General features: G+C 42.8%; 1 protein-coding gene across 1 annotated transcript in view; it reads right to left on the reverse strand.

Moving 5' to 3' along the window:
* Positions 1–27,444, reverse strand: part of IL17REL (interleukin 17 receptor E like) — a 410,789-nt gene that overhangs the window by 265,279 nt on the left and 118,066 nt on the right. The window contains exons 3-5 of the mRNA XM_085654046.1: positions 24,698–24,847; positions 22,229–22,338; positions 10,502–10,616 (exon numbers count right to left, since the gene is read on the reverse strand). Of these exons, the coding sequence (XP_085510172.1) occupies positions 10,502–10,616; positions 22,229–22,338; positions 24,698–24,847 (375 nt within the window). The remainder of the gene's footprint in view (positions 1–10,501; positions 10,617–22,228; positions 22,339–24,697; positions 24,848–27,444) is intronic.

Consider the following 27,444-nt stretch of genomic DNA (forward strand, 5'->3'; position numbering starts at 1 on the left):
AGACGCATGAGAGACACGAAAATGAAAATGCTAGTTTCCCAGACAGTTCCAGCTGAAGGACATAAAAAGGGTATGACACATTCCGATTCAGCAGGACCTGTAAAAGGGACATGCAATTATTGTAAAAAGCCAGGTCATTACGTACACGACTGTCCAGTTTTAAAACATAATATCGCCATAGGTAAAACACAAGAAAGATCACGGCCACTAAGACAAGATCAGAATGAACAAGGAGCTACGCAGCATGCCCAGGCCATGCCAGCCGCACAACAGCCAATACAGTTTGTGCCAGCTGCACCACCGTTGCCTGCTGCTGCCACACAGACAACAACACGACAAATGTATCAGACTGCACAGTATGAATATCCGGAGTATCAACGTTACGCATGAACTAGCCTAGAGAGGGAAGTTGACTTACCCCTTATCGAGATTCCTGTAGATCAAGAAGGACCTTATGTACATAGTGAATTATTAGGTCAAGATAGAAAATTTTTACTCGATACAGGGGCAAGTCGAACAACTATAAAACGAAGTGAAGTCCCAGGGGCACCCCTCTCAGGCTCACAGAATATTTCCCTTGGTTTTTCAGGAAAACCTATTGTTAATGAAGTGTCACAGCCTCTTCCACTTACGATAGGACCTCTGACCCGAACTACAGATTTATTGCTTACTAAATCATGTCCAGAAAACTTGTTAGGAATAAAAACGTTGAAAGCCCTAGGAGCCATAATATGTTGTTCTCCGGAAGGAGTAAGGTTGTTTTTACGTGATTTTAAAGGTCACTATGTATCTAGAGACATGGATCCCCGACTGCAGACTTTACCTACACATCTATGGGCACAAGGCCCTACTGATGTGGGTTGCATGAATATTACACCATATCGAGTCACCCTAAAGGCAGGAGTGGTGCTACCACGAATGCGACAATACAAGCTACCACCAGATGCTGTAACGGCTTTACTACAAATCATTGACGAGCTTATTGCCCAAGGAGTAGTTGTAGAAACAGACTCCAATGTATGTAATTCACCGATAATTCCGATTCTTAAACAAACAGATCCTACAGCGCCGCCAGTATATCGATTGGTTATTGATCTGCGCGAGTTAAACAAATGCATTGTGCCACAATTTCCTGTGGTCCCAGATATCTCGTCATTATTGACAGCTATTGATTCCGAAGCAACATTCTTTACTGTAATTGATCTCAAAAATGCCTTTTTCAGCGTCCCAATAGATCCGGAAAGCCAATATTTGTTCGGATTTAGTTTAAATGGGCGTAGCTTTAAATTCTCCCGCGCACCTCAAGGATTTACAGAAAGCCCCAGCATCTATAGCCAAGCACTGAAACGAGAACTTGACAGTATCCACATGCCAGTTAACACCGCCTTGCTTCAATACGTCGATGATCTGCTGATCACCGCCCGAAGCGAACCCGAATGTGAAAAAGCATCACTGACAGTTTTACAATTTCTAGCCGAAAAAGGGCACAAGGTGTCCCCTTCTAAGCTGCAATTCTGTGTCCAGCGAGTTGTTTATCTTGGACACTCGCTGGACAAGGAGGGAAGGCAGCTTACACCCGACCGCATTCAGTTGATAGCTAACATGTCAATACCCAAGACACAAAAGGAGGTGCGGGCTTTCATAGGCCTCACTTCATATTGTAGACAGTGGATCCCCCAGTATGCATTTCTAGCAAAACCACTCATTCAATTGACAACACAGGAGGCAGCCACACCGACTGTTCTCCCTTGGACTCAGGAACACACACAAGCTTTTGAAAGCTTAAAGAAAGCTTTATGTCAAGCACCCGTTTTAGCAACGCCATGTTACAGAAAACAGTTTACACTCTTTGTTACAGAACGCGAAGGTACTGCCTTGTCAGTACTCACACAGGAACAAGCAGGAGCACACAAACCATGTGCTTATTTTTCTAGTACATTAGATCCCGTAGCTCAGGCTTTGCCTGCATGCCTAAAATCAGTAGCAGCAACAGCTTTAGCAATCAGACAAAGCGATGCCATAGTGTTAGGACATCCATTGACAGTTCAAGTACCACACGCAGTAGAGGTTCTTGTAAATAGAACGCAAACACAACACTTGACTATAGCGCGACTTACAGGATACGAGCTTACATTGTTTCAGCCACATATAGAAATCAGACGCTGTAACACATTGAATCCTGCCACACTTTTACCAGTAGTCGGAACAGACCCACTAGCCCACGACTGTATTGAAGTTATTACTATAACGACAAAACCCAGACAAGACTTGACAGATGTCCCATTGTCAGATCCAGACCTGACCTTGTATGTAGATGGTTCATGCATGAGAACAAGTACAGGAGAGTTAGTAGCCGCCTACGCAGTCACAACAGATACTGAGGTCATTGAAACTAATCGTATAAATACTTTGTCAGCTCAAGCCGCAGAACTTATCGCTCTGACCCAAGCCTGTATTCAAGCCATGAATAAAAAAGTCAACATATACACTGATTCACGTTATGCATTCGGAGTTGTACATGACTTCGGCGTGCTGTGGCGAGAGAGAGGTTATTTAACTTCCCACGGTGCCCACATTCAGCACGGACCCCTCATTCATTCATGCATTATTAGATGCAATACATCTACCCACTGAAATATCAATTATGAAATGAAAGGCCCATACAAAGGTTACTGATATAATTTCCCAAGGCAATGATCTAGCCGACAGAACAGCTAAACTGACTGCTCAAACTCAAACCCCCGATATGACAAAGACAATAGTCCCGACACCGACACATTGTATGACAGTTAAAGATCCTACTCTTGACGTAATTGACATACAGACACATGCTACACCAGACGAAATAAAGAAATGGACTGAATTAGGAGGGATCCAAACGGACCAAGGATGGATGATGAAGGAAAGGTCTGTATGGTTCCTTCCTGATTCAATGGTCCAAGTCATAATTAACACTATACATAGTCCAGCACATTTAGGAGAAAAAGCTATGCTAGACAGCATTCAACACATTTGGTTCAATAAACATTTACGAGCAGCAGCAAAACAAAAGGTCCGTACCTGTATGATCTGTTGTCAGTTCAACCCAGGAAAAAGCGTTCCCGTAGAACAGGGTGGATTTCATACCCCTAATCATCCTTTTGAAGTACTCCAGATGGATTATATCCAGATGGAACGATGTCGAGGATTCAAATATGTTCTCGTAGTTGTTTGTGCTCTGTCCCGTTGGACGGAGGCATACCCGGTTTCAGATTACACTGCCCCGACTACTGCCAAACAGTTGGTTCGAGAATTCTTCCCACGATACGGTTTACCACGTGCTGTTTACTCAGATAACGGCCAGCCGTTCTCATCCGAATTAATGAAACACGTTTCACTTCTGTTAGGATATCAGTGGAAATTCCACTGTGTCCGACACCCCGAGGCAGCAGGTCTCGTAGAAAGACATAACCAGATACTGAAAATTAGAATGTCCAAAATATGCAGAGAGAAAGGTGTCGACTGGGTAGTAGCGTTACCAGTTGCACTCTTTTACATGAGAATGGTAGCACACTCTCGAACAGGGCTATCCCCGTATGAGGTGATCTTCGGTAGACCACCGAATATGTGGGGGACGCCTATACCACGCAAAATAACTGATATTGACTGTAATATGCTGACAGATTACTTGGCTTCCTTGATGTCTGCACTACAATCTTCTCGTTCACAGGTAGCTGCAGCCTTTCCCGACAACACTGAGGTGAAACCCCATGACGTTGTTCCGGGTAATCTTGTCTTTGTGAGGAATTTCGACCGAAAGACTCAGCTGGAGCCCAGGTGGAAAGCACCCAAGTTGGTCCTGTTGACCACAAGAACAGCCGTGAAGATCGAGGGCCGCAAGGGCTGGATTCATTCAAGCCACATCAAGAAATTTCATGGACTATCTTCGGATATAGACATTGTGCCCTGCACTCCCTCACAGATTGATACAAAACTCCCTTTTGTTGAACCGAACAAATCTGAAAATTACAAACTAAAGCTTAGGCCCACCAAGTCGAGCAATTTGATTGTTTAAGTCCTCTCCAAGGTGAAGCGGTTGAATTGTCTCTGACATGTATCCCTTGGACCTGAGTAGAGAAAATACCCGAAAAATGTTGAAACGACAGGCGTATTGTAAATCACTGCGTAGCCACTGCATAGTGACATTATTAATTTCGTTTTTATTGAGTCTTTTAATAATTATTACAAGTATGTTGTTGCACATATATTACCCTATTTCTAGACATGTTTATAATGTTGCTGCTGAACATTCTTTTAGTGACTTACCTCCGCATGAATTGTCTTATAGACTTGCGCTGCGCAATAACACTTTCATTAGTATGTTACATCATTCCCATCAGACTAGTAATGCCACCAATTGTTGGGTGTGTGGCCGACTCCCTCCCTATCAGAATTATGAAGGAGTCCTGCCTTTCTTTCCACATCCATTTACACATAATGGCTCCTGTGGAGCATGGTTTAGCTTAATTAATTCCATAGACTCAGACACAGCAGTTTACCAAGATCATTGGGTATGGGGAAATCTGAACCTAGCTTTACTCAAGGTCTGTTACCCTGACAAGGAGGGTCGCCCCAAAAGAACAGGAACTGATCTAGAAAATGAAGTATATGGATTAGGCAATTTTACACCTAATCTCATGATTCTAAATGTCGTATCTGAAATTGAACTAGTCTTACCCACCATGTCAGTATTCCCAGCGAGGGGTGAATTATGTGTAAGAAAGGTTGGTTCCATACATATGGGCCATAGTAAATGCACTACTATAGTAGAATTCAGTGATCAAGGAAAATCTTCATTTAGAGCTTCTCGCCACTCCTACTTTATATGTGGTCAGACTGCATATATGCGTCTACCTCTAGATTGGGATGGTACCTGCTACATTGCATTCCTTTTGCCACCTGTTTTCCTCGCTCCTCCTGATTATTACAGAAATATTCATTTAGTACACAACAGAGAACGGAGAGATCTCCCCATTGTCGATTACACTGAGACGGCATGGGACAAGTATGTAGATTTTAATAAAGGCATCTTTCCCTATATAGGTACTGTTACTAATAGTAAGCTGATACGTAGATTAACTAGAACCCTTGAAGCAGTAGTGAATGAGACTATTTCCGCCTTAGGCAATTTAACGGAAGAGCAGTCTGCTATGCGGATTGTTGTGCTTCAAAATCGTCTTGTCCTTGACGTCATCCTGGCTGATAGGGGCGGAGCTTGTAGGGTCATCGGATCAAGCTGCTGCGTATTCATACCAGAAAATTCGCCATCTGTATATAAAGCCATCACTCGCCTTCATAAGATTGTAAGCCAGATACACCAGAACCCAGGCACTTGGACTTGGTCCAGTTGGTTTTGGAATGCGGTATCAGCCTGGGGATGGAGAGTTTTATCCTTCCTAGGTATTGGCCTTCTCATACTATTCAGTTGCTGTCTATGTCTACAATGTGGACCAGCAATTTGTGGTCTGTGTGCCACATCGTGCATTCCACATCAAGATTTTCATTCAAGATCCCGGAAGAAGAAAGAAGAACAAATGATGCTATATGAACAGATCAATGGATTGATGAAGATTGATATCTCTTGAAGGGCAAGTAGGGGACAAGGAGGGAATGTGGAAATATGGATTTTTCTGGTCAGTTATGTCCCCTATCTTGGACCCCAACGGTTCCATGTGCATGTCACAAGTACATGTATGTTCCCTCCAGTTCCAGTTATGAAGACGCAAATACATGTGCGTCCACCGTCAACATGTCCTTTGACAGATCCGCCATGAATAGGCCGGATATTCCATTCCTAAATATGAAAGGCCACCGGCTTTATATGGTTCACTTATGCCACTCTACAGTCCAGGCAAGTAGGCCCTGATTCTGTCATCAAAACTCCTCTTGCCTTCTGCCTCTGAAAGCTCCAGTCCGAGCCTGCATCTGTGACCATGAACTTTGTCTCATTCTCTGCGCGGCTCACGAAGCCTGACATCAGCCTACTCTCTGCCAAGAACTGTATTTCACCTTCGAATTATCTGCCTCCCCCTCAGCCGATGCATTCCTGCCTAGTAGTTTAAGTAAACATTCTTCCAGTTACCAAGCAAAAAGGCCCATCTTCTCTGTCCTCATGCAAGTAATTCATAGCCCTGTTACCATGGAATATTCCTACCCCCTCGCATTCAGTGTAGACACTTAGACGCTTGTACACGCACGCACAGTCAGTATAGAATAGATTCTGTCCGAGAGTCCCTCTTTTATGGATAACATAGTTCTTTAAACATAGGATGTTAGATATGATTTGGGATTAGGTTGACTTGACCCCCCAGACTTCTCGTCTCCACATATAGAGCTAAATGTCAAGTCCCCGTCACCCCCTAGTTACACGTCAATTACACGTCATACTGCTGCGCGCGCATCTATGCCAAGTATTATCTTATAGATCCACCTATGTATTACATCATAACCAATCATGTTCCTTTTTACTCATTATTACACCCATTTTCGGTTACGCAGACCAAACGTCAATGTCCTTATCAATTGTTACGCCTACTGTATTCACTTCATTATAATGTATGTACTATAAAAGTTACTTCTTGTCAATAAAGTATGTACTTCACTTCCTGAACCCCCGTGGTGATGGAACTTGAAGCATCCGATTATAATCGATCACCGGAATAAAGCCCATTCCGAAACTCTAATATCACGGATTCTGCCTCTCATTTTACTGAGCTATTTTATAATGTTTCTGTATCAAATTCAGTCCCGGTAAAGGAATTTTTATTGATGTCTGTGAAGGAAGACTGGACCTGCACCCTTCATCCCAGGCTTAAGTGACTCCAGTGGTCAGATGGCTGACCTCCTATTCTGAGCTACAGAAACACAACAAGCTCCAGTGGCCTCTCTGCAACTGCCCAGCTGGCCTGCTGCAACTGAACCTGCCTGGACCTACAACGGGTCCTGCCTGAATCCTTCTGGCCTCTTCTGGTGTGAGTTCCTGATCCCCAAGAAGTGCCTCCCAGATCCTGGTCCCTTGGTGGGGCATTGATTGAGCTCCTCCTTGATGAGAAGGAGAAATCCTGAAGTTGTTGGCTCTTTGTGACCACAACTGGGTCTGTCCAAGCCAAAATCTTGCCGCCCTTGCTGACGGCCAACTCGAAGCTCTGGTGAACCTGACTCTTCAAGCTTTAGCATCGACAGCCTGCGGTGACCGCCAAGACAAATGTTCAGCAACGACCGTCTGTGACACCCGACAGGATCTTTGCACTACAGCAACAACAATCCACAATGCCTGGCATGCTCTTCTCGCTCCAGCGACAACTATATGCAATGCTCTCCCTGTCCCTCGTGGCCTTCTGTCCCACAAATGGAACTCTTTGCCTGGACTTAAGAGGGTAGCCTTTTCAGCAAGACTAACCTGGTTTCTGTATCCCGACGCACTCCTTCGAGGTCGGCCTGAACTTGTGGCTTTCACCCAGTAAGGCACTACCAGATAACAGTGAGTGGCACTTTGTGCCTTAAGATGCTATACTTACCTGAAACCTTTAAAATTACATAACTCCAGTTCTACTCGTTGAATTCTGTCATTTTGGTGTCAAATAGTTTATTACATTTTACTCTATTTTTCTTAATTGGGGTGGGATTTTTCTTGTGTTGTGCTTTCAAGTTATTACTGTTTGTGTGCTACATAAATACTTCACACATTGCCTCTACGTTAAGCCTGACCACTTTCGTGCAAAGCTATCAGATGGTTAAGCATAAGTTAACTTTCTGTATTTCTGTGCTTCACACTGACAAAGATTGTGGTTGTTGCCTGGGTAGAGTTTCAACCTCCGCAACCAACAACCCAATTTCTCACAGCTATGTATTTGAAAAGGTGAAGATGGACATACTACCCAAACATATAAGGAAATATACAGCAATCGCCCTACTGCTAGCAAAGAGCCAAGTTACGCTGCACTGGGGCAGAGGCCCGACTCTGCACACTACACAATGGCCTAAAGAACTTGTCTACTGCAATGACCAAAGTGAGGTATAGGCCACCTTATTGCCACCAACGTCAGACCTAAAAATATATGGGAACCTCTCTGCATGTTCTCAGCAAAATTAAGTGATTGAGTACCCTATAGAACCCAGCAGGAGCGAATAGATATGCACAGCAACTAGACACATTCAGCTAGTATTAATAGTGTGATTATGAGGCACAGCTGATTACTGATATTATGTTGATAAAACTGTTGCAAGTTGGTATAAGATGTGAAGAATTGCCTTTTACTACACACTGAATGTGGCGTAATATTGAAAATATGTTCTTTTAAACTTAACCTATGTTCAATACTTCTCAACTGTGGTTATACAGAGACTGTGACTGGAGCACTCTTATGTAAATGCAAAATATGACAGTTTAAAATGTATATACTTATATATTTTTAAATTGTTTTAGATAATGTTTCATATCGCATTTTTGCCATCCCTATTTATTATAGGGAACAGTTGCTCCTATTACTTATGTTTTTGGTAACTGGCCCATGCACAGCAAACAGAAAAGCTTAGATCTCAGAAAATGGACATTTTATTTTATCTCACTGGTGGGCAGAATAAATATAGTTGAGATGAAAAATCGACTCCATGGTCTCTTGCACTTTACTACCAGCACCTATTTCCAAACAGGATATACAAAAATACATCAGCACAAATTTGAGCAGAGCAAGATATATTTACACGTCAAAGTAAAGGGAAAGGATGCATTATCTCCAAGTTAGGCATTGGGTATTTCATCCAGCTAACTAGAAAATGGCAGTGAGCTCATGTATGCGTTTGAGAAATCTAGTACTGATATTCAGTCCTTAAGGGGCCTGGTCTCCTTCATGAATGCCATTCAGAAGAAGGGAGGGTCGCTGAACAGGTGGGCATGCGAGAGCCGACGGGTGAATAGGCAGAAACAGACGAAGCAGATAAGTAGACATTACGGGCAGACATTTTGCTGATGTGAAATGTTATATCTAACAATTTGATACATATATTTGACTTAAAAAGACAGACATTTGGTAACACATAGCTTAGCAGACAGTCACAATGCATCGTGCAAGGTTTCTAGTGGTGACCATGTTTATTTTTATATTGTTTACTAATGTGACAAGCATTGGCAAAGCCAATGGACCTCACTTGCATTTTGAGTATGGACTGGAACATTTAAAAAATCGTCCAGAAGTGCTAAAAACTAAAAACAAAGGGGCAGATTTATGAGGCCCTTGCGCCTCATTTACGCCGCCGTTGCGTCACTTTTGTGACGCAGCGGCGGCGCAAATCCTGCGCCATGCTGCGGGGTATTTACAACGTGACGCATCTGGGAGATGCATCACGTTGTAAAGCACTGCGCCAGCAGTAGGCGTACCTGTGCAGGGGGGGCATTTCGTCGCAGGAATGCCTCCTAAAAGTGGCTGAGTGAAATTTACAAGATTTCACTCAGTCACTTTTGAGCCCATGCTGCGTCAAAACCCTGCGCCTGCTTGAAGCAGACGTGAGGATTGATGCAGCATTGTGAAGATAGGTTCCCCCAAAGCATTGCTGGAGCTGCGTCGCGCTTGCGACGCAACTTCAGCAATGCGCCACTTTTACGGCACAGATGCGTCACGCATCTGTGCCGTTTTTGCCCCATGGTGCGCCGCATTGTAAATGCGGCGCATCCATGGTGGCGGAGCTGTGGCGCACAATAAGTGGCGCATCCCTGCTGATATGCAGGGATGCGCCAGTTATTATAAATATGCCCCAAAGTCTGGCTGCTTTCTGTGTGCAGTGGATCTATGAGAAACATAATTTCATGTGTGATGGTTACGAGTAATTTCGAGATGTAAAGTAGTCCCTCGTGCACAGCATTGCAAGCACTCCATAGGATGAGGAATGATACACGATACAGCCAATAGTTTGCAGTGAGAAAAAAAAATCCTCAGGGTGGGCCCAAAGCCCACTTTTTGTGTGTGTGTTTTTAAAGAATAGACCAAACGCACATCTCAAACATAGTGTTTCTATTTTTAGAAAGTTACAGAGTAGCCAACATTCTGGCCTTGGTTACTTGGTATAGCACAAGTCTAGCTTCTCCGAGGAGCATGAGTGCGCGTTTCAGACAATATTTATACAGCAGCGTGAGCATCTGAAACAAGGCGTTATGTTTCCTGATTAATGAGTTTAGCAGATCCTAATGAAACCCGGTTACAAAAACCGAGTTGTGCAGGGGAGGGTGTGTGTCAATATGTAATTGTGACAGAACCAGGCAGTTTACTATGGATTATTTTCAAATCATACATTTCTATATTGTACAATGAAACATACTGACGAGTGACATGATTAGACAAGAATTGATCCATTTTTCACTCGTTCCCAAAGTCAAAGAGGCATGTATCTCTTTGTTCAAGATACCGCCATTACCCTGCTAGTTCTTTATTGAAACACTTTTGAAACACTTACAGATGTGATTACTTACTTTCAACAAGATATTCCTGTTCTAACTTGACATTACAATAGTTTGGAATTGTCTTCATGGTCACAAAGACCTGTTGGGAAACAGTTACTTCAAAGCAGTTGTATTGCAGCTGCACCTGATAGGAAAGTAATTGAACTGAGGTAAATAACTTCACAGAGGGTCCTCACAACATATGTGAAATATTAATATATATGGCAATAATGTATCAGAATCATTTATTTCGAATTCCCGATGTATCACTTGTGTCAATTAAATACTTACATATATATATATATATATATATATTAAACTACTTGTGCTCCTAAATATATTAAACTCCAAATTACAGTAAAGTCATGAATAATGATGAATGAAACCAGGTCCTAGATTCATGCTAGCACAGAATAAAATGAAATTTTTCGCAAACACTTGTTTACAAAGAGAAAGTCAGCATCCACAAAATGGATGCCAGTGTACAAATGGACATGCGTATATGCATCTGTTCTGCTATAAAGAGAACGTTTGAGAAGACGTAATGCAATGTCAAGATTCAGTAAAATAGTAAACAATTTAAAGGATAATGTGTGTGGACGTTCCCGTGGGATGTCAGGTACAGACTCCTGCATAGCGTTCATTCATTGAGGAGTGTAGGAAAGTTCCAGTGCGGCAGTCCTGTCCATGTGCAGGGCTGCAACAGAGGAAGATGCAATGCATGCAGGGGTAGAATTGTCCCATGTTTGCACTGCACACCTCTCACTCCACCGTTTGTGATATGAAGGATGGTGGAGTGCACAGTTACTAACTTGGGCAATGCTTAATTTGAGCAGGTGGTTGCTGGTGTGAGGCATCTGCACTTATTTTTGTCGATCGGCACATATTTTTCCACATCAAATATTTACCGAGAGAAAAGGAGGTAAAATGCACAAAGCAGAAAGATGGAGACCCGTCACAAAGAGAGAAAGTAAGAACCTGCAAGCGTGAGGTATGGGGTGACTGATAGTGTATTAAAAAGGCCTGAGGTGGATTTTCGACTACCGACCTTGTTTAATTGCAGCTTCTGGGCTGAGCTTCGGGTACCGGCATTATTTCTTCTACAAATTAAGCAATGTTGTGTATTTCTGAGCTTTAACAATTTCCAGCCATTTAATGCGCATCCACATCACTGTGCCCCCATGGGTCACATGGGTGTAGCTGTACTAGCTTGCTGACTTGAGAAAGACCACCATCATTACACCCACATGACTCATACTAACAGGACAGTGGTCTTGCGCCTGCTTCTTGGTTACACATAGAGCGCTAGACCAATAATGCACCTGTTTTAATTCTCCAGCCCTCTTTTTGCCTGAAGTCCCAAAATTGAGCTGGTGCTTAAAGTTGATCAATGTAGTATGCCCCGGGTGTTATATGTAAAACCATGCTAGACCTGTCAAGCAGGATTTGGCATAATAAAGTCAAAAAGAACGCTCACAGCCCCACCCTGCAAATTCTTTCAGTTTCAGTGGGGGTGATCTCCACCCATTCAAGTCACCATATTGCTTTTTACTGGGAGGCATTTCACACCCATTGACCCCTTTTCAAATGCTAATTACTGACTGTCAGAAGTGGGGGAGCAAATGCAAATCGGCATCAAGAGGCTTTAGGCAGGGGGGAAATAACCTTCTAAAAGTACCTTTTCCTTAATGTTTATCAAAGATCCGACAACACTATTGAATTTGATTTTAAATAACTAATAAAAATAGTTGTTTGATTATTTTTCTAACTGTTTCTTAACTGAAATTGGCATTATTAAATGTAATAATGTAACACAGTGTTTCCCTATGGAACAACCAGCCTTACTGCAATGAAAATATCTTTTAGGTCTTTTTACTGTAAGGAGGTGTTTTAAATGTTATTCTTACATGTCCTACTTTTAAATACAATCCATAAATAGACTGTGTTCCTTGGTGGGGACTAGGAGTCCCATCAAGCCCTGCATCAGGGCCAACATGCTGGATGGAAAAGGTGGTTGGCCCCATCAAGTGCTATAAAGCGACAATGCAAGTTCTGCAGCCCAGGAGACTGTGTTCTTTGGTCGGGAACTATGAGTCCTATCAACTCCTACATCAGGGCCCACGTGCTGGAGGGAGGAGCAGCCAGGCCCCACCAAGCACTATGAAGCACGAACACAAGTCCCATAGCACAGGAGACTGTGTACATTGCCGGGGTACGATGAGTACCATCAACCCCTGCATCAGGGCCCATGTGCTGAAGGGAGGAGGAGGCAGGCCCCACCAAGTACTATAAAGCACTAACAGAAGTCCTGCATTGCATGCTGCATTCAGATAAAGCCCAGGCCAAGGGCGCACTCATCTACAACTGTCAGAGTCAGGAAGAGGCAGGGCCATTCCCTTGGTTTCTTCCTTTAAGGGGACTTTCATCTTATTTATATATGTTTTATTCTTATAGTTGATCTGTTTGGGAGGAAGTGTAGCTCTTTGAAAGATAAGTGGGTCTAAATTTTTGTATTCTCCCGAGGCTATGATTGTTGGCTCAAGATAAACAATCTCCCTTGTATTCTCTTTTTCCCTGCATTATTGATATCAGTTATCTTTAACATGTGTTATGATATATTAACTCTTGTGTTGTAGCATTCCCGTTAAGGGTCACCTGTGGGTTCAATGGGGAAGAGAAAGGCTGCTGAAAACCTTTAGGCAATAGGTAAGTAGCCAAGGCTGTTAGACATGTATCTAACAACTGTAACCAAAACAAAATAGATGTTTTAATTGATAAATTAGAAAACATTTTAAATAGTGTCCAAAATGGTAGTAAGGCCATCTCAACAAAAATAACCAAAAATAACTTTTTTTGAGGTTGTAATTCAATCTGCCTCACAGTACTCTGATGTTACCTCTTTTTTATGTTACCGGCCTAAGGCACAATGGGGATATTACCATTTTCAGACCCCTTCTTGTTAAGGCCAGGTTGTTGTCAACTCCCAAGTTAATTTCACACAGGAATGGCCTAATCAAGATTATGAATATTGATAAAACCCATTCTATCCCTTGGTTACGTCATATAAAACACTGGTAGGAGATTTTGGATTTGCATGGTTACTGGAGCACCCATTAACCATCAACGAGCATCAAGAAACATCACTTAATCTGCTTATTGGACTTTCATTCTTGAACAGCATCATAGATCTGTAAAATTGGTAGTCTCACCGACGTGCTTTTTGATCCGCATAGAATTATCTCTTGTGAACCTATCCTAATGTGATAAATCCACCACAAGCCAAAACTTTAAGCATTAGAAATAGACATGGTAAATATTTACCAACAGTTTTACATGTATTTGGAAGGTTGGTTATGTAGAAAACTGCACATGTAGAATATACAATAATGTGATTGAAGATACCAGCCATGTATGTTTTTTCTGCTCAATTTACAGGCTGGCAAGAATGAAATGGATAAAAAAACTATGCTTGAGTATGGGTATTAAACAATATTGTATTGAATCTCTGGTATTTCAAACAGATACAAGGATTCCCATAGTTTTTAACTTGAGTACATTTTTACTAGTTTATTAGGAGGAGGAAGGGACCTTTATTATGATTGAAAGTATTAACCACACTTTTTATTTATTCGTTTTAAGGTTTTGATAGATTGTATGTATGTGAATGTTTTTATTTATTTGTTATGAGTAGTCCTGTGTTTTATGGGGTATTTCCCCTAAATAAACAAATACTATTCACTATACAATGCACCTTGCCTTATGTGCAGTAGGCCGACACAGTGGTGACTTATAAATATGTAAAAGGAGGGTTTTGACCTGTCAAGTTGAATTTTCAGTTTAAGACTACAACAGCCAGGTTACAAATGTTAGGTTTGTATTCATGTTTGCACTGGTACTTTAGTGAGTGGTACAGTGGGCCCCTGCAATCCACTAGTGACATCTGAATTACAGGCCCTGATTACATTTAGTACCATATACTATGGAATTATAGGTAGGTTAAATATACTCAATAGGGGTATGCTAATTTCACCATGTTGAAAGTGGGAGCAGAGGCACGTTATAATTGGTTAGCAGAGGTAAAGTGCACAATGTTCTACAGCTAGCACAAATATAGGCTCCAACAAAAGGCGAAAAATCAGGGGTGATGCTGCAGAAAGGGAACATTCCCTACAGACCTGCTCTAACACATAACAACTTGTGTGGTGTGATGAAAATGAATTTACTCAATTCTGCGAAGACTAAATAATATCATATAGTTATTGATTAAGTATCATCAACATATACATTTCAGAAAATACTGATGTACTGAACCAGTTGAAAACATGTGAAACGTTGTCACTCTTCAAATAAACAAACCCCTTAAAAAACATGTTTATCTACTACTTCTCAAATAATTGAAAATGACAAATAATGGCCAACAGTTGATAAGTGACCAACAGAAACAGCAGCAGTAAGTTACAGCACACCAATCTTTAGTTGTTTTTGTATTTATATACACAAATCACATTTCAAACGATACACAAAAATGTGAAGTGCGAGAATTTCTAAAACAGTGATCAAAAAAAGATTCCATAGGATTACTGCAGTGTAGTTGTGTTTCCACATTTGTACAAAAAAATTGAATATAGGCCTGTACGGAATTTTTACTTCTGCTAGTGGAATTGGAGGAATTTGGTAATTCCACATTACTGTTGTAATGCCGAATTAATGAGAAATTCCACTTCTCAGCAGGCAGAACTAATCTGCAGTAAATCGTTTCTAAACATGGATGGAAGAGGGAGCAATTCCTCTAGGTTTACTATGTTTCCAAATCACTGCAGGGTAAAGTTGAATCTGCAGTGGTTTTTAAATCTAGAGGGACTGCTCCCGCTTGTGGCCCTGTTTAGAAACCACAACAGTGTACACCCCTAAGGACCCTTACATCCTCACATCCATTTTTGGATCCAATGGTGCATTTTGCGCTAAGAAAATAAAATAAGACTTTTTAATGTATTTCAGCGGAATTCCATGGAATCAAATCCCCGCCAATTCCAACCTCCTCTAGTATGAATGAGCAAAAATAGCTTTTCAAAACATTTCCTATCCAGTGGATTAAAAACACAAACACACACAAATGCTATGCCTAACATTTCTGTATACTGCATCAAATGATTAGAGTAGCATTTAATAAATTATTTGAGACCAACTGTGGTTATCTGGCTGTGCCAAACTGGGACAAAATCAGAAGTTTAGGGTGTCCGCGATGGAGTGTGGGCCGTATATAGGGACCAGGTTAGGCTTACTTAACAAAGTACCTTAAATCCTGGTTGCTGAGCATTGTTTGATCCCGTGTCGAGGATGCATTGCGCAGCAGCATCTCCAAGGAGCTGCAAGGCTGCAATTTGATGTCCTGCATCGTCGTCGAGGATGCCATCGATAAGTGGCTTGCGATGCAAAGTCCTGCATCAAAGAAGCATCACGTAACAGAAGTTCTGAGAAAGCTGAGGGCCACGCTGTGGAGTCATGTGTCATATTAGAGTATGCCATCAGTGAGGGACTTGCAATGGGAAGGCTTGCATGGAGGATGCATCGTGCTGCTGCAGTTCAGAGGAAACTGCAGGCTGCAGAGCAAAGTCCTTCATAGGGGACGCTTAGCGCAGTGGCGGCTCCAAAGTGGAGCTGTGAGGAAAAGCATCATGCTGTGTCTTTTCTGCCCACAGAACCACAGCTGGGTTGGTGGACCACCTTCAGACCCACTTCCAAAGGCCCAGGATGGAGTGGCACTACTTGTGGGGGTGGGGGGGCTGGACTCACAGCAGACAGAGTCCAGATGCTGGGTTCAAGGAGGTTGGGGACTTTCCTGCCCCTGAGGCTCTGATAAGGAGACCAGCCAACTAGTCCTTGCAGTCACTCTGGTAGTCCTGGGTTCATGATGCAGGTCCAGTCCTTCACCCAAGTAGCAGGGCAGCAGTCCTACTTTCAGAGCAGCACAGCAGTCCTTCTAAGTCTTCCTCAGGTTCATAGGTGTACTGAAGAGCTGGGTCTGAGGGTCCAATATTTATATCTGGTGCCAACTTTGAAGTAGGAGAAGGTTCTTGAAGTTGCACCCCCATAGGTATTTGGAATGTCCTGCCGCCCTGCCATGGCCATAGCTTGTCTGGAGTCACAATAGACTAGTGTCAACCCCTTTATGAGTGTGATAAGGCAGTGCGTTAATGGTGTGAAAGTGTGGTAGGTGACAGGTTCTCCCCCTCATCAAGTCAGATATGGCCCATCACGCCAACACGTATGCTCCTTTGTCTCATTGTCTTGGAGCAATATACAAAAACCAATTGCCAGATACACCTGGTCATGTGAGCCAGGAAACAGGCTGCATACACCAAAGGTTAGGACAAAAAAATTCTAACTTTCTAAAAGTGACATTTTCAGAACTGTGACTTAAACCATTAAAGAGGGTTTTAAATTACAATTCTTTAGACACCAAACTCAACATTCCTATCTACTGCCAATTGAAAGCTGTCACTTATTGAATGTAATAAGTTAACCCAATGTTATCCTATGGGCGAGGCAGGCCTTGCAGCAGTGAGGACATGTAAATCTTAAAAGTGCACATCAAACTTTTTAAATACTCTGCACCTTGCCCTATGGGCTGTTTATTGCCCACCCTAGGGATGACTTATATGTATTAAAAAGGAAGGTTTAGGCCTAGAAAAATGTTTACTTTGCCAGGTCAAAATGGAAGTATAAAACTGAACGTGCAGGCTGCAATGGCAGGCTTGAGACATATTTAAATGGCTACTTAAGAGGGTGGCACAATGAGTACCGCAGGCCCACTAGTAGTATTACATTTACAGGCCTGGGGTACATGTAGTACCACTTTACTAGGAGCTTACAAGTAAATTAAATATGCCATTTGGGTGTAATGCTACCATGTCTAAAGGAGAGAGCACAAGCACTATAGCACTGGTTAGCAGTGGTAAAGTGTGCATAGTTCTAAAGCCACCAAAAACGAAGTCAACAAAAACAGGAGGATATAAGACAAAACGTTGGGGAAAACCATGCCAAGGATGTCAGGTCCAATATGATAATACCATTTACAGAGTACTTGTTCATGAGGTGGTAGAGGACCAACATAGTGGTGACAATACCTTTAAGAGGAGACTCAGCAGTTTGGGAAAACAACCAAGGTTTTAAATTAAATAAGACAATTTAGAGAATGTAAGTTGTCAGAAAGCCTAGAAAACCCAGAACCACTTATCCTATTTTCAACAGTGTTTGGATTAATTGGAAGAACTCTTGTGAGGCGATGTTTCTTTATACGTTTCTGTATGAACCATGAGAAGTCGCTGTGTAAATTTCTATGAACAGTGCAATGTACATCGAATTGGACACTTTCTCTGACTGAGAGCCAACAAAGCTGTTAAAGAAGAGGGAAAGTGTGAGCAAATCTTGGGTCCTCAATAACCAATCATACATTAGCATTCTGGATAACTTGAATTCTATGTAGGTGGTAAACCTGTAAATCCAGATAAAGAGAATTGACATAGTTAAGTCTGGAACTGATAATTACCTAAATCTTTATCCCATTCTCATTCAGGAAAGGTAGACCTTTCCCCAACAGCCTTAAATGGTTTGAACAAGCACATACCAGCAAAGATGCTTGGCTTACTATAGAAAACATTCAAAAAATCTTGACTCCCAGACTTTTGCCAACCCCTACTGTGAAAGGAAGTGCACTTGTAATTAAGTAGGATTTGCTTTCATGGTCACCCCCACTTTCTGCTGGTGTCATTATGTTTTTCTGACTAGTCTGACTGGGATCCTGCTAACTAGGCCCCTAGTCTCGGTGTACTCTTATAAGTCCCTAGTATATGGAAGCATGTATTATACCACCCATGGGAGACCACTCAAATTGTAACTACAGGTCTGCCATGGCAGCCTGTGTAAGCTGGTGCTGGCACCACTTACTACAGATATAGGTTTACCTATATCTGAGGTCACTGCACTTAAAACATATAATTCACCCCTAAGGCAGGCCTTTCAATCCTGAATGTAGGGTGCTGATTATAAGTGTGAGGGTGCCCCTACATGAGCAGGACACCCCTGTAACCCTCTGAGTCCATTCTCCCCGGTTGTAAGTGTATCAGCCATTAAGATATATAGAGTGGACATGCGTCATTTCGCAATGGCTATCTCTAAACTGGCTGTAACGAACCCTGTCATGTTTGGTATCAAACATGTTGGAATCATACACCAACATCGTAAATGGTATTGGCGGTATGATTCCATGCACTGTAAAGATCCTCTGGAAGACCCTCAGTGCTCTCGGTACCAGTCTTCTAGATCCAGAGAGCAAACTATGGCTGCTGCCAACCAGACACACAATTCTGCCCTCCTGCTGCTGAGCCAAGCTCGAGCAGGGGAAGGCAGGACAATAGATTTCCTGTCACAGGGAGGTATGACCACCTCCCAGACAGGATTTAGTTATTGGGAGAGGGTGGGAGTGCTGGCCAGCGCCACTAGACTGCTTTGAAGGGCACATTTGGTCCCCTCCTTGCATACTCCAGTTGAAACCAATTCAGGGAGCTGTTGGCTCCAGCTCTGGCATGAAACTGGACAAAGGACATGGGAGTATTCTCCCCACTGTCAAGCCCCTCCTCTGTGAGGGACTCCAGAATAATCCCAACACTCTCCTTCGGGTATTTAAGAGCTTACCTGTGGGTGGGTCCCTAGATTCATCATGGGACAAGATTCAGATCCGAAACCACTTCACCTTCAACCATCTGGGCACTCTGGACTTCGCTTTGGGAACCGAGACTGCAACTGGTAAGACTCCTGCTACTCCTGGTCTCGTCATCCTGCCAGTCCTTTCCAACGTCTGTGCATGTGCTCCATACAGGTTCTTCACAAGGCCTGTGGACATCGAAGAAACCCAAAGGAATCTCCCTTGGAGTAAAGGAGTCACTCCCCTGCACCTGCAGGAACCTCGACGCTGCTGACCAATCTGCTGATCCTATGCTCTTACGAACCCTTCGAAAGGCTCAGTAACACAAGTGGTGGTTCTGCAACTCCCTTGAGGCCTGCCATGTCTTCACAGCAAGTTTGAAGCCAATATCCCTCATCAGAACCTTTGGAGCAGTACCCCTGTGCACTTCATCGACTTGCCATTGCCAAGGCTTGTTCACCCTCTCCTCAGAGATCTTCAGGCTCCAAGAAGCTCCAGCCTCAAGCATCTCCTCCAGCCAAGATCTTCATCCTCACTGTATCCTCTGCACCGTGATCCTTGGTGAGCTGATCGGGGTCCTCTTGACACTCCTGTGCCTCTGGCCTGTGGGTCCTCTCGAGGATCTTCTCTGGTTCCAGTGGGCTCCTCTCTTTGCTTTGGGCCTGCTCGACTTACCTGTTCGTGGTGAGTCACTTGGACCTTACTGGTCCTGACACTGCACCTTTTTCGCATACTATGTTGGTTGCTGCTGCCAAGGCTTGTTGGTGACCCGACGGACACCGACCCCCTGGCTCTTAACATCCGACATGGGGCAGCTCGTGGACAGCTCCTGGTCTTCCACAGCGTCGCCATGTCCACACAGCTGCAGCTTCAAGTGACTCGTCAACTTACCTGCGTCTACCAACATCAGTGGGCATTCATCTCTTGTGCCTACTGGTCACTCCTAAGTGGCATAGACTCTGTCCCCTCTGCTTGCAAGTTCTTCTCATCTTTAATCCACCTTTAGGTTCCACCAGAGTCTTTCACCTGCTTCGCCAGCGGCATCTTTACTGAAGTCCTCCATTCTGGTCTACGGCGGTTTCCAACGTCACTTTGCACCTATGCACCCGGCTTCCCTGGTTTAGATATCCTGGTTCCTGGGGCATCTACCGGTGGGGTGACTCTCCAACCTTCCATCTTCCAAGGGGTTTCTTTAGGGTCTTCTGGGAAGGGTCCTTCTTCTCTAAAACTGCAAACCCGACTTACTCATTGACTTGAATTGAGCATGCTGTTGTATTACCACTCTGCACACATCCTCTGTGGGGTTCCTGGATACTCACATTGGGTGGTTCCTTGGGTCCCCGACTCTTCTATGTCTTCCGGGTCCAGTCTTGACTTAGGTCGTGGTTCACATTCCACTATTTTAGTATATGGTTTGGTCTATTGCTAAAGTATTGTGTGTATTGTGATTGTATCTCCGGATAGGAAATACTACAATGTGTTAGTGAATGTTTATAATAAATTCATATTTTTATAAGTACACTGTGTCGTTCTTTTTCACTTAACCTACACCATAAGGTTAGGTACTGGTAAAACAAGCTGCTTTACACTCCTTCTAGACTAAGCCTGAAGGCTGCTCTCCACTGCTACCCCTTAGAGAGCATTCTATGGTTGTCTAATACCACTACAACCACCATAAGGGTTGTCTGGATTAGTGCATGGTGCTACACTTACAAAAGGGAGCACCATATACTAAGCCAGCCTCCTACAGCACTCGTCACTAAAAGCCATAAATAGTTCAGCTAGGGCTTGTATTTCCTATTTCCAATGATTACCTCTATTCTTTTACTGTTATGCTTATGCCAGTTAGTTCTCATCCGTTCCGATATAGATCTCTGGATATCACCCCACCATCCACTCGAACTATTGATTGGGTATCCCCTGGATACATATATGGTTTACACCTTTCGATTGAAGTTGTCTGACCACAGGACTTTTGTATAGAATAAAAATGTGAGAAATAGAGCCAAGCCTCGAGGTGTTCTGTATTTCAGGAGGCTCTCAGTGGTGTTGAAGGGGAGCAGACTTACAGACTGCTAATAATGTTTCAAAAAGGCAAACCAAACCAGAGCTGTGTCAGTGATTCCAGCTGTACTTAGGAGACCCTGAAGAATTCTACAGTCAAAGTTGTCAAACACCACTGATGAGTCAGGTAGTATCAGCCCGTTTGCTCGACTAGCTCTGCTTCTAACCTGAGGTCTTGGAAGTACTGCCAGCAGCACTGAGTCTGTTGGCTGAAAACTGCTTGAACAAATTTAAGGACATTAGTAGCTTGTAGTTGGTTGATTCATTGCTTGGCAATGTGGTTCTCCAGTATTTCGGCTGGAGATTGTGGGAGGGATATTGGCCAAACACATTTCATGATCATAGGGTACAACATATATCACAGTTCTGTTCTCATTGAATGTCATGGTATTGTGTTCATGTCCCTGTATGGTGCTTGGCAATGCATTCTAAGGGATGTAGTTAGGGCAATGTTATGGATCAGAACTGACTGAAATTTGTATTACTGTGTACGAATAAAGGTGGATGAAGGTTTATTAACTAAGTATAAAAACATTCACAGGATAAGTCTCACGTTTTTAGGCGTACATCTCATGAAGTGCTAAATTAACACTAGCTTAGCCGAGAGTCATCAGAGCTCTCCCATAGATACAACAGGAACCCTCACAGATCACGCAGTCCACAAAACACAGACACCATGACACCAAGACACACCATAAGGCCGCAGAAGAACTATGCTACATTTGAATGACCTTTGTGTGTATTGCGCTCAGTTAGGTTCTCAGACCTTTGCTCAGCTGGGATCATTTTCATGACTGCCTGCTCAAAGAGACTCTTTCTATACCTATTGCTGTATGGTACTTTTATTATCATTCCTGTATTTTCTTGGTTTTTGTACTTTTCTCAGCGAATCTTAATGTTATTTGAATGTAATTGTGTACTCGCTTGATCACTTTTAGGCAATTTAGAATTGGTAAAGAAGCACAACAAATATGGATGGGGGAATGTACCTTCTGTCCGATTGACTTCTTAGTTTCATTTCTGGGCAGCCTCACACTCACGCATTGGCTGCGAGATGTATCCAGTGCCAGTGAACAAATCTCAACTCCTCGAATGCTTTCTAAACAAATTCAAAAATGTTCACGTAATTAAAACCATGATTAAGGTTTCCAAATGATGTTATCAGTAATTGCTTTTATGAATGGAAGTATTATTCTTACAAAGCAGAGTCAGAAGTCAGGCGGAGACAAATTATGTGATTTTTGCATAAGCACAAGATACTATGTAGCATCCGATTCTAAATTGTGAGTTAAATTCCAATCCCGGTGCAGACAGTAGTTTGCAAAGGAATCACAAAGCCAAGCAGTGCGACATTCATTGCAGGCCAACAGAGTTTTCCTGACAGAGTTTGGCAGAAAAAGTCTGGTGACATTTTTCCAGAGAAAATTGATGGAAGAAAGGCAAAATATGCAGAAATTGTTGTGGAAAATATAAATTATTCATGTTATGCCACATTTCCTTTCAAAAACCGTACCCAGTAAACACAGGGGGGCAGATTTACAAGCCCCTTGCCCCTCATTTATGCCGCCGTTGCGTCACTTTTGTGACGCAGCGGCGGCGCAAATCCTGCGCCATGGTGCGGGGTACTTACAACGTGACGCCTCTGGGAGAGGCATCACGTTGTAAAGCCCTGCGCCACATGTAGGCGTTCCTGCGCAGGGGGGGGGGCGTTCCAGCGCAGGAACGCTTCCTAAAAGTGGCTGAGTGAAATCTACAAGAATTCACTCAGTCACTTTTATGCCCATGCTGCGTCAAAACCCTGCGCCTGCCTGAAGCAGGCGTAAGGATTGACGCAGCATTAGCAAGATAGGGCCCCCCAGAGCATTGCTGGAGCTGCGTCGCGCTTGCGACGCAACTTCAGCAATGCGCCACTTTTACGGCACAGATGCGTCACGCATCTGTGCCGTTTTTGCCCCATGGTGCGCCGCATTGTAACTGCGGCGCATCCCTGGTGGCGGAGCTGTGGCGCACAATAACTGGCGCATCCCTGCTGATATGCAGGGATGCGCCAGGTATTGTAAATATGCCCCATGGTGTAGGTATTTAAAGTATGCGACAAATACCACTCCTATTCCGCAAAGCTTTTACTTGGATCCTTAGTAGAATAAAATCAAGGGTTGGTACAAACTGTATTAATGTATTGATGTTTCCCCTCTGTGACTGCTGTGCCAGTTTCGGAAGTTACATACTGTAGACATTGCTTCGGAAGGCCCACCCTAAGGAATGTAGGCCTTTCGTTGCTCTAAAGCTAGCAGAACTTGGGCAGGCATGTTGTCGGATGGCATGCCGTGTGAATCTCATCAGTTCCTCACCTCAAAATGAGACAGACAGCACCACAAGTTTGGCAGGACAATTTTTCCCACCTGCCAAACTCGAAATACATTGGGCCCGATTCACATAGGTAAACTGAGACGAAAGTCTAACTTCACGACTTTCGGTATTCAAAAAGGGCATTTACTACTCGTAAATGCCCTTTCTGAATACCAATAGTTGAACTTTATGGCTTTTGGTATTCACCAAGGGCATTTACGAGTAGTAAATGCCCTTTGCAAATACCGAAAGTCGTAAAGTTAGACTTTCATCTCATTTCACCTTTGTGAATCGGGCCCATTATTGATACATCACCATGGCTTGCAAATATGACCTCCAAACTCAACTCCCATGCATGCTCTTCACGTACATTGTGGCATTTAAAGTCCTGTAATGATTTTACATTAGGTGGCCCATTACAGGTCAGGATGGTCTCTGTCTCACCCTCAGTTACCCACAGCAGAGACATTGGTGACTCCCTGGCCGGGAATACTCCAGGAGCTGAGATTTGGGTGAATGACATGGTAATCTGTGTTTCTGTACTGATTCCTGCATATGCCTGATATTTCACCACTGGATTTCATCAGCTTTTTAAGGGCCAAAGACACAGGGGTGGGGGGAATACCCCAGATCTCCAGAGTAAGGAGTTAATACAGATCTTTTGGGTGACAGCCCCCTCTGGATTACCACAGCACACGTGACGAGGCTGTAATTCCATGAGTGTTTATCATATGATTTCATTTGCGTCAATTGTTTTATGATGTCATATCCTCTGATGACATTTGCTTTGATATCATCAAGGAAGAAAAGGAGACGGGATATCTCTTCCTCACCCCTTTTCCAACCGGTGAAATTACGCCAATTGTAACTAGAGAAATATACATCTTGGTAACTGATTGAGATTTTGGAACATGGCATTGGGGGAGACCGAGGCCGCAATCTGAGAATACGATTGAACTAACATTTGTTTTTAAGTGCAATAGATCCTTCGTCAAAACATCATGTGCTGTCAGAAGTGGGCACCACATCTCTTTGCATATGTTATAAAACGCATGTGTTTACAGTATGTTTGCGTGGCTTCATTTATTAGAAAGCTTTGTGTGACATACCATCCAGATGCAATGTCCCTTTGACACTGAGGTGAAGAGTGCACCGTCTTATGCCTGTGCACTTCATGACTGTGGAAATCTTCATACTTTCCAAAACAGAGGGTGACAGAGTAGAAGGGCCGTCCCGGCAAAAATGACTGAAGAGATCAACTGTAAATAAATAAAGTAAATAAATAAAAAGTGAAGAGAACAAGTAAATGCATCATATTCAACCGTTCACCTTCAATCTATGAAAGAACTAGACAACAATGTAGTTAAGTATTTCAGATAACTCTAATTAGCTAAGTAAACAAGACATTCCTTGTTTTCGTCAATGCCTATAGAAACACTTTGGGTCTAAATTCACCTGCCATCGATCTTGCATAGTATATATATAGATATTGGTACACATGGAGTGCTGATCTAGCAGGGCAACAAGGAATCGATCCACATTAAATATTTAATAGACACAACATCATGATCATATGTGTGGGAATTTTCATTTCCATTTCACAGTCTCTCAGAATCACATGATTCTTAGCCAGGTGTTAAAACTGGAATTAGAACTCAGAAGTTGAGACCAGAGGTTTTCCCTCTTTCTCAATTGTAAAGAAAGAAGGAAGTGACCCTTTTATGTGATGGACTATCATACAAAAATATAGGAATTCCTCCGGTGGCAAATTCACTTTTTCTGTGTGATCTCCGTAGATTGTTTGGCTATATATGGATTGAATTTGGCAGATATTATGACTCTGTTGGCTGCGACACTGATATTCGGTATCCCAGGGCATGTGTTTTTTTACTCCAAACATAATGTAATATTGGTTAAAAGCAACTGGCCATTTAATATTTTCAGTAAGGCCATGGTAAGTTGGCGTCGTAACAGCACCAGTGGCATAGAGGTTAAATGTTATATGTGGGCAGTAGTATTTATCTAATATAAATATGTTCTGTTTGTAATTTCTCACACTAGATCCTCGCCGGTTTATGGCATGTGACACATTTTCCTGACAATTTCTAGTGCATTTGCGTATTATTCGCAGCAAATTTCCTCGTATCCTGGGGTCGATTTCATGCACTTTTGCTCTATACAATTTTGTTTTAAAGGTCATTGGCACTTGCCTGGACTTATATGTATATTGTACCAGCCATACGTGTACATTCTGCATTTAACTCGTGTATACCTGGGGTTTTACCAGCATTTATGTTTGTACTGTATATACGATTTACGTTTGCATTACCATTCCAAAATGTCTGCCAGGTTGACGATAGGAGTTAACACTTTTTGTTGTCCTTTGTCACTGTTTACCCCTCCAGAAAACTTTATCCGTTGCTCACTAATTTTCTGTCCTTACGTGATCAAGACTCGGCATAGAGTTGAAACGCGTTGTTGTGAGGAATAAACACCTCTTTGGACATTATTTTGGATTCTGGCAATTACTGGTGACTGAGAGCGCAGTATTGAACTTTGTGGAAACATATATATATATATATATATATATATATATATATATATATATATATTTATTATCTACTGGCGGTCGCCAGTAGATAGTTATAGTTAGGACCGTGTTTCCATAGGAAATCCGCAACATTCTATTTGGAATAACTTTGGCGCCGGTTGACGAATCCTCGCGAATTTTTCAAAACTAATGGGGCGCTACGCTCCGCTCCTACCCTGAAAGTCTCGGGGGGATTCGTCAAGCGGGGGCTGAGAAAAAAGGGGGGTCAAAAAAACGCGTTTTCCCTATGCATTTTCCCATAGGACCTTTAGTCCGAGCTACAGCCCGAACGGCTGAACAGAATTACTTGAAATTGGGCAGAGAGGTAGACCTCAGGTCAGGGATGTGCCTTTTGCAGGTCTGGTGTAAATCTGTTCAGTAGGACCTGAGAAAATAGCATTTAAATCAATATATATATCTGTAAGCGCGCTCCATGCGCTTACGGTAAGCTTACCGTACGCGTACGGTGCCGTGCGCGAGCTCAATTCTGATTGGTGGTTACATGACTGTAAACATTCGAATCGGTCGAAATCAGAAAGTATCGGCCGCCATTTTCTGTCTCTCGCACTGAAAAACAAAGGTTGATAACATGAAAAGGGGGCAACGAAGAGAGTTGCAGACCCCCTAGCGTTCGTCAGGGGGTTCACGAAGGACCAAAAAGTATGAAAAATAAATGTAATAATTTTTTTTAAAAATCGTGGACGCGTCCTTTTTATTGGCTGACTGCACAAAACTCCATGGTGTCAATTTTATCAGCATTGCCCTTCCGATAACAAGCTTCGTCAAACGCGTTTCGGGCTCACATAGCCCTTGTTCACTGACTGAGGCAAATGGAGTCCAGCATCAAAGTTTTACCACGCACCTGCATGATTTTCAATGTTCCACCCAGTGGGTGTGTGCAATCACTGCATCTTGGTAGATGAAGTTCTACCGTTCAATTTATTGCACAATACACTAAAATGTGGTGGAATCACACCATGACATGGAAGACAATGGTTGAATTGATTTTATGAGTCATCGTGACATCTTCAATCTCTATGACACATGGGCTCTTGTAACATCGTTCTACTATGGTTTTGGTACTTGGCACATTCCAGCAAAACCTGGCCTAAATGTTAGTCTTTAGGGAAAGCTAAGAACTTGCATGACCATTAATATAGACGGCAAATAGCTACATTTAATTTAAAAACTGACCTAGATAAAAACTGTGGTGATGATACAAAATACTGAGTGGCACAAACATCGAGTCAAAAATATTGTGACATG

The sequence above is a fragment of the Triturus cristatus genome, chromosome 4_1 (assembly GCF_964204655.1).
Source record: "Triturus cristatus chromosome 4_1, aTriCri1.1, whole genome shotgun sequence".
In the NCBI taxonomy this organism is placed as follows: Eukaryota; Metazoa; Chordata; class Amphibia; order Caudata; family Salamandridae; genus Triturus; species Triturus cristatus.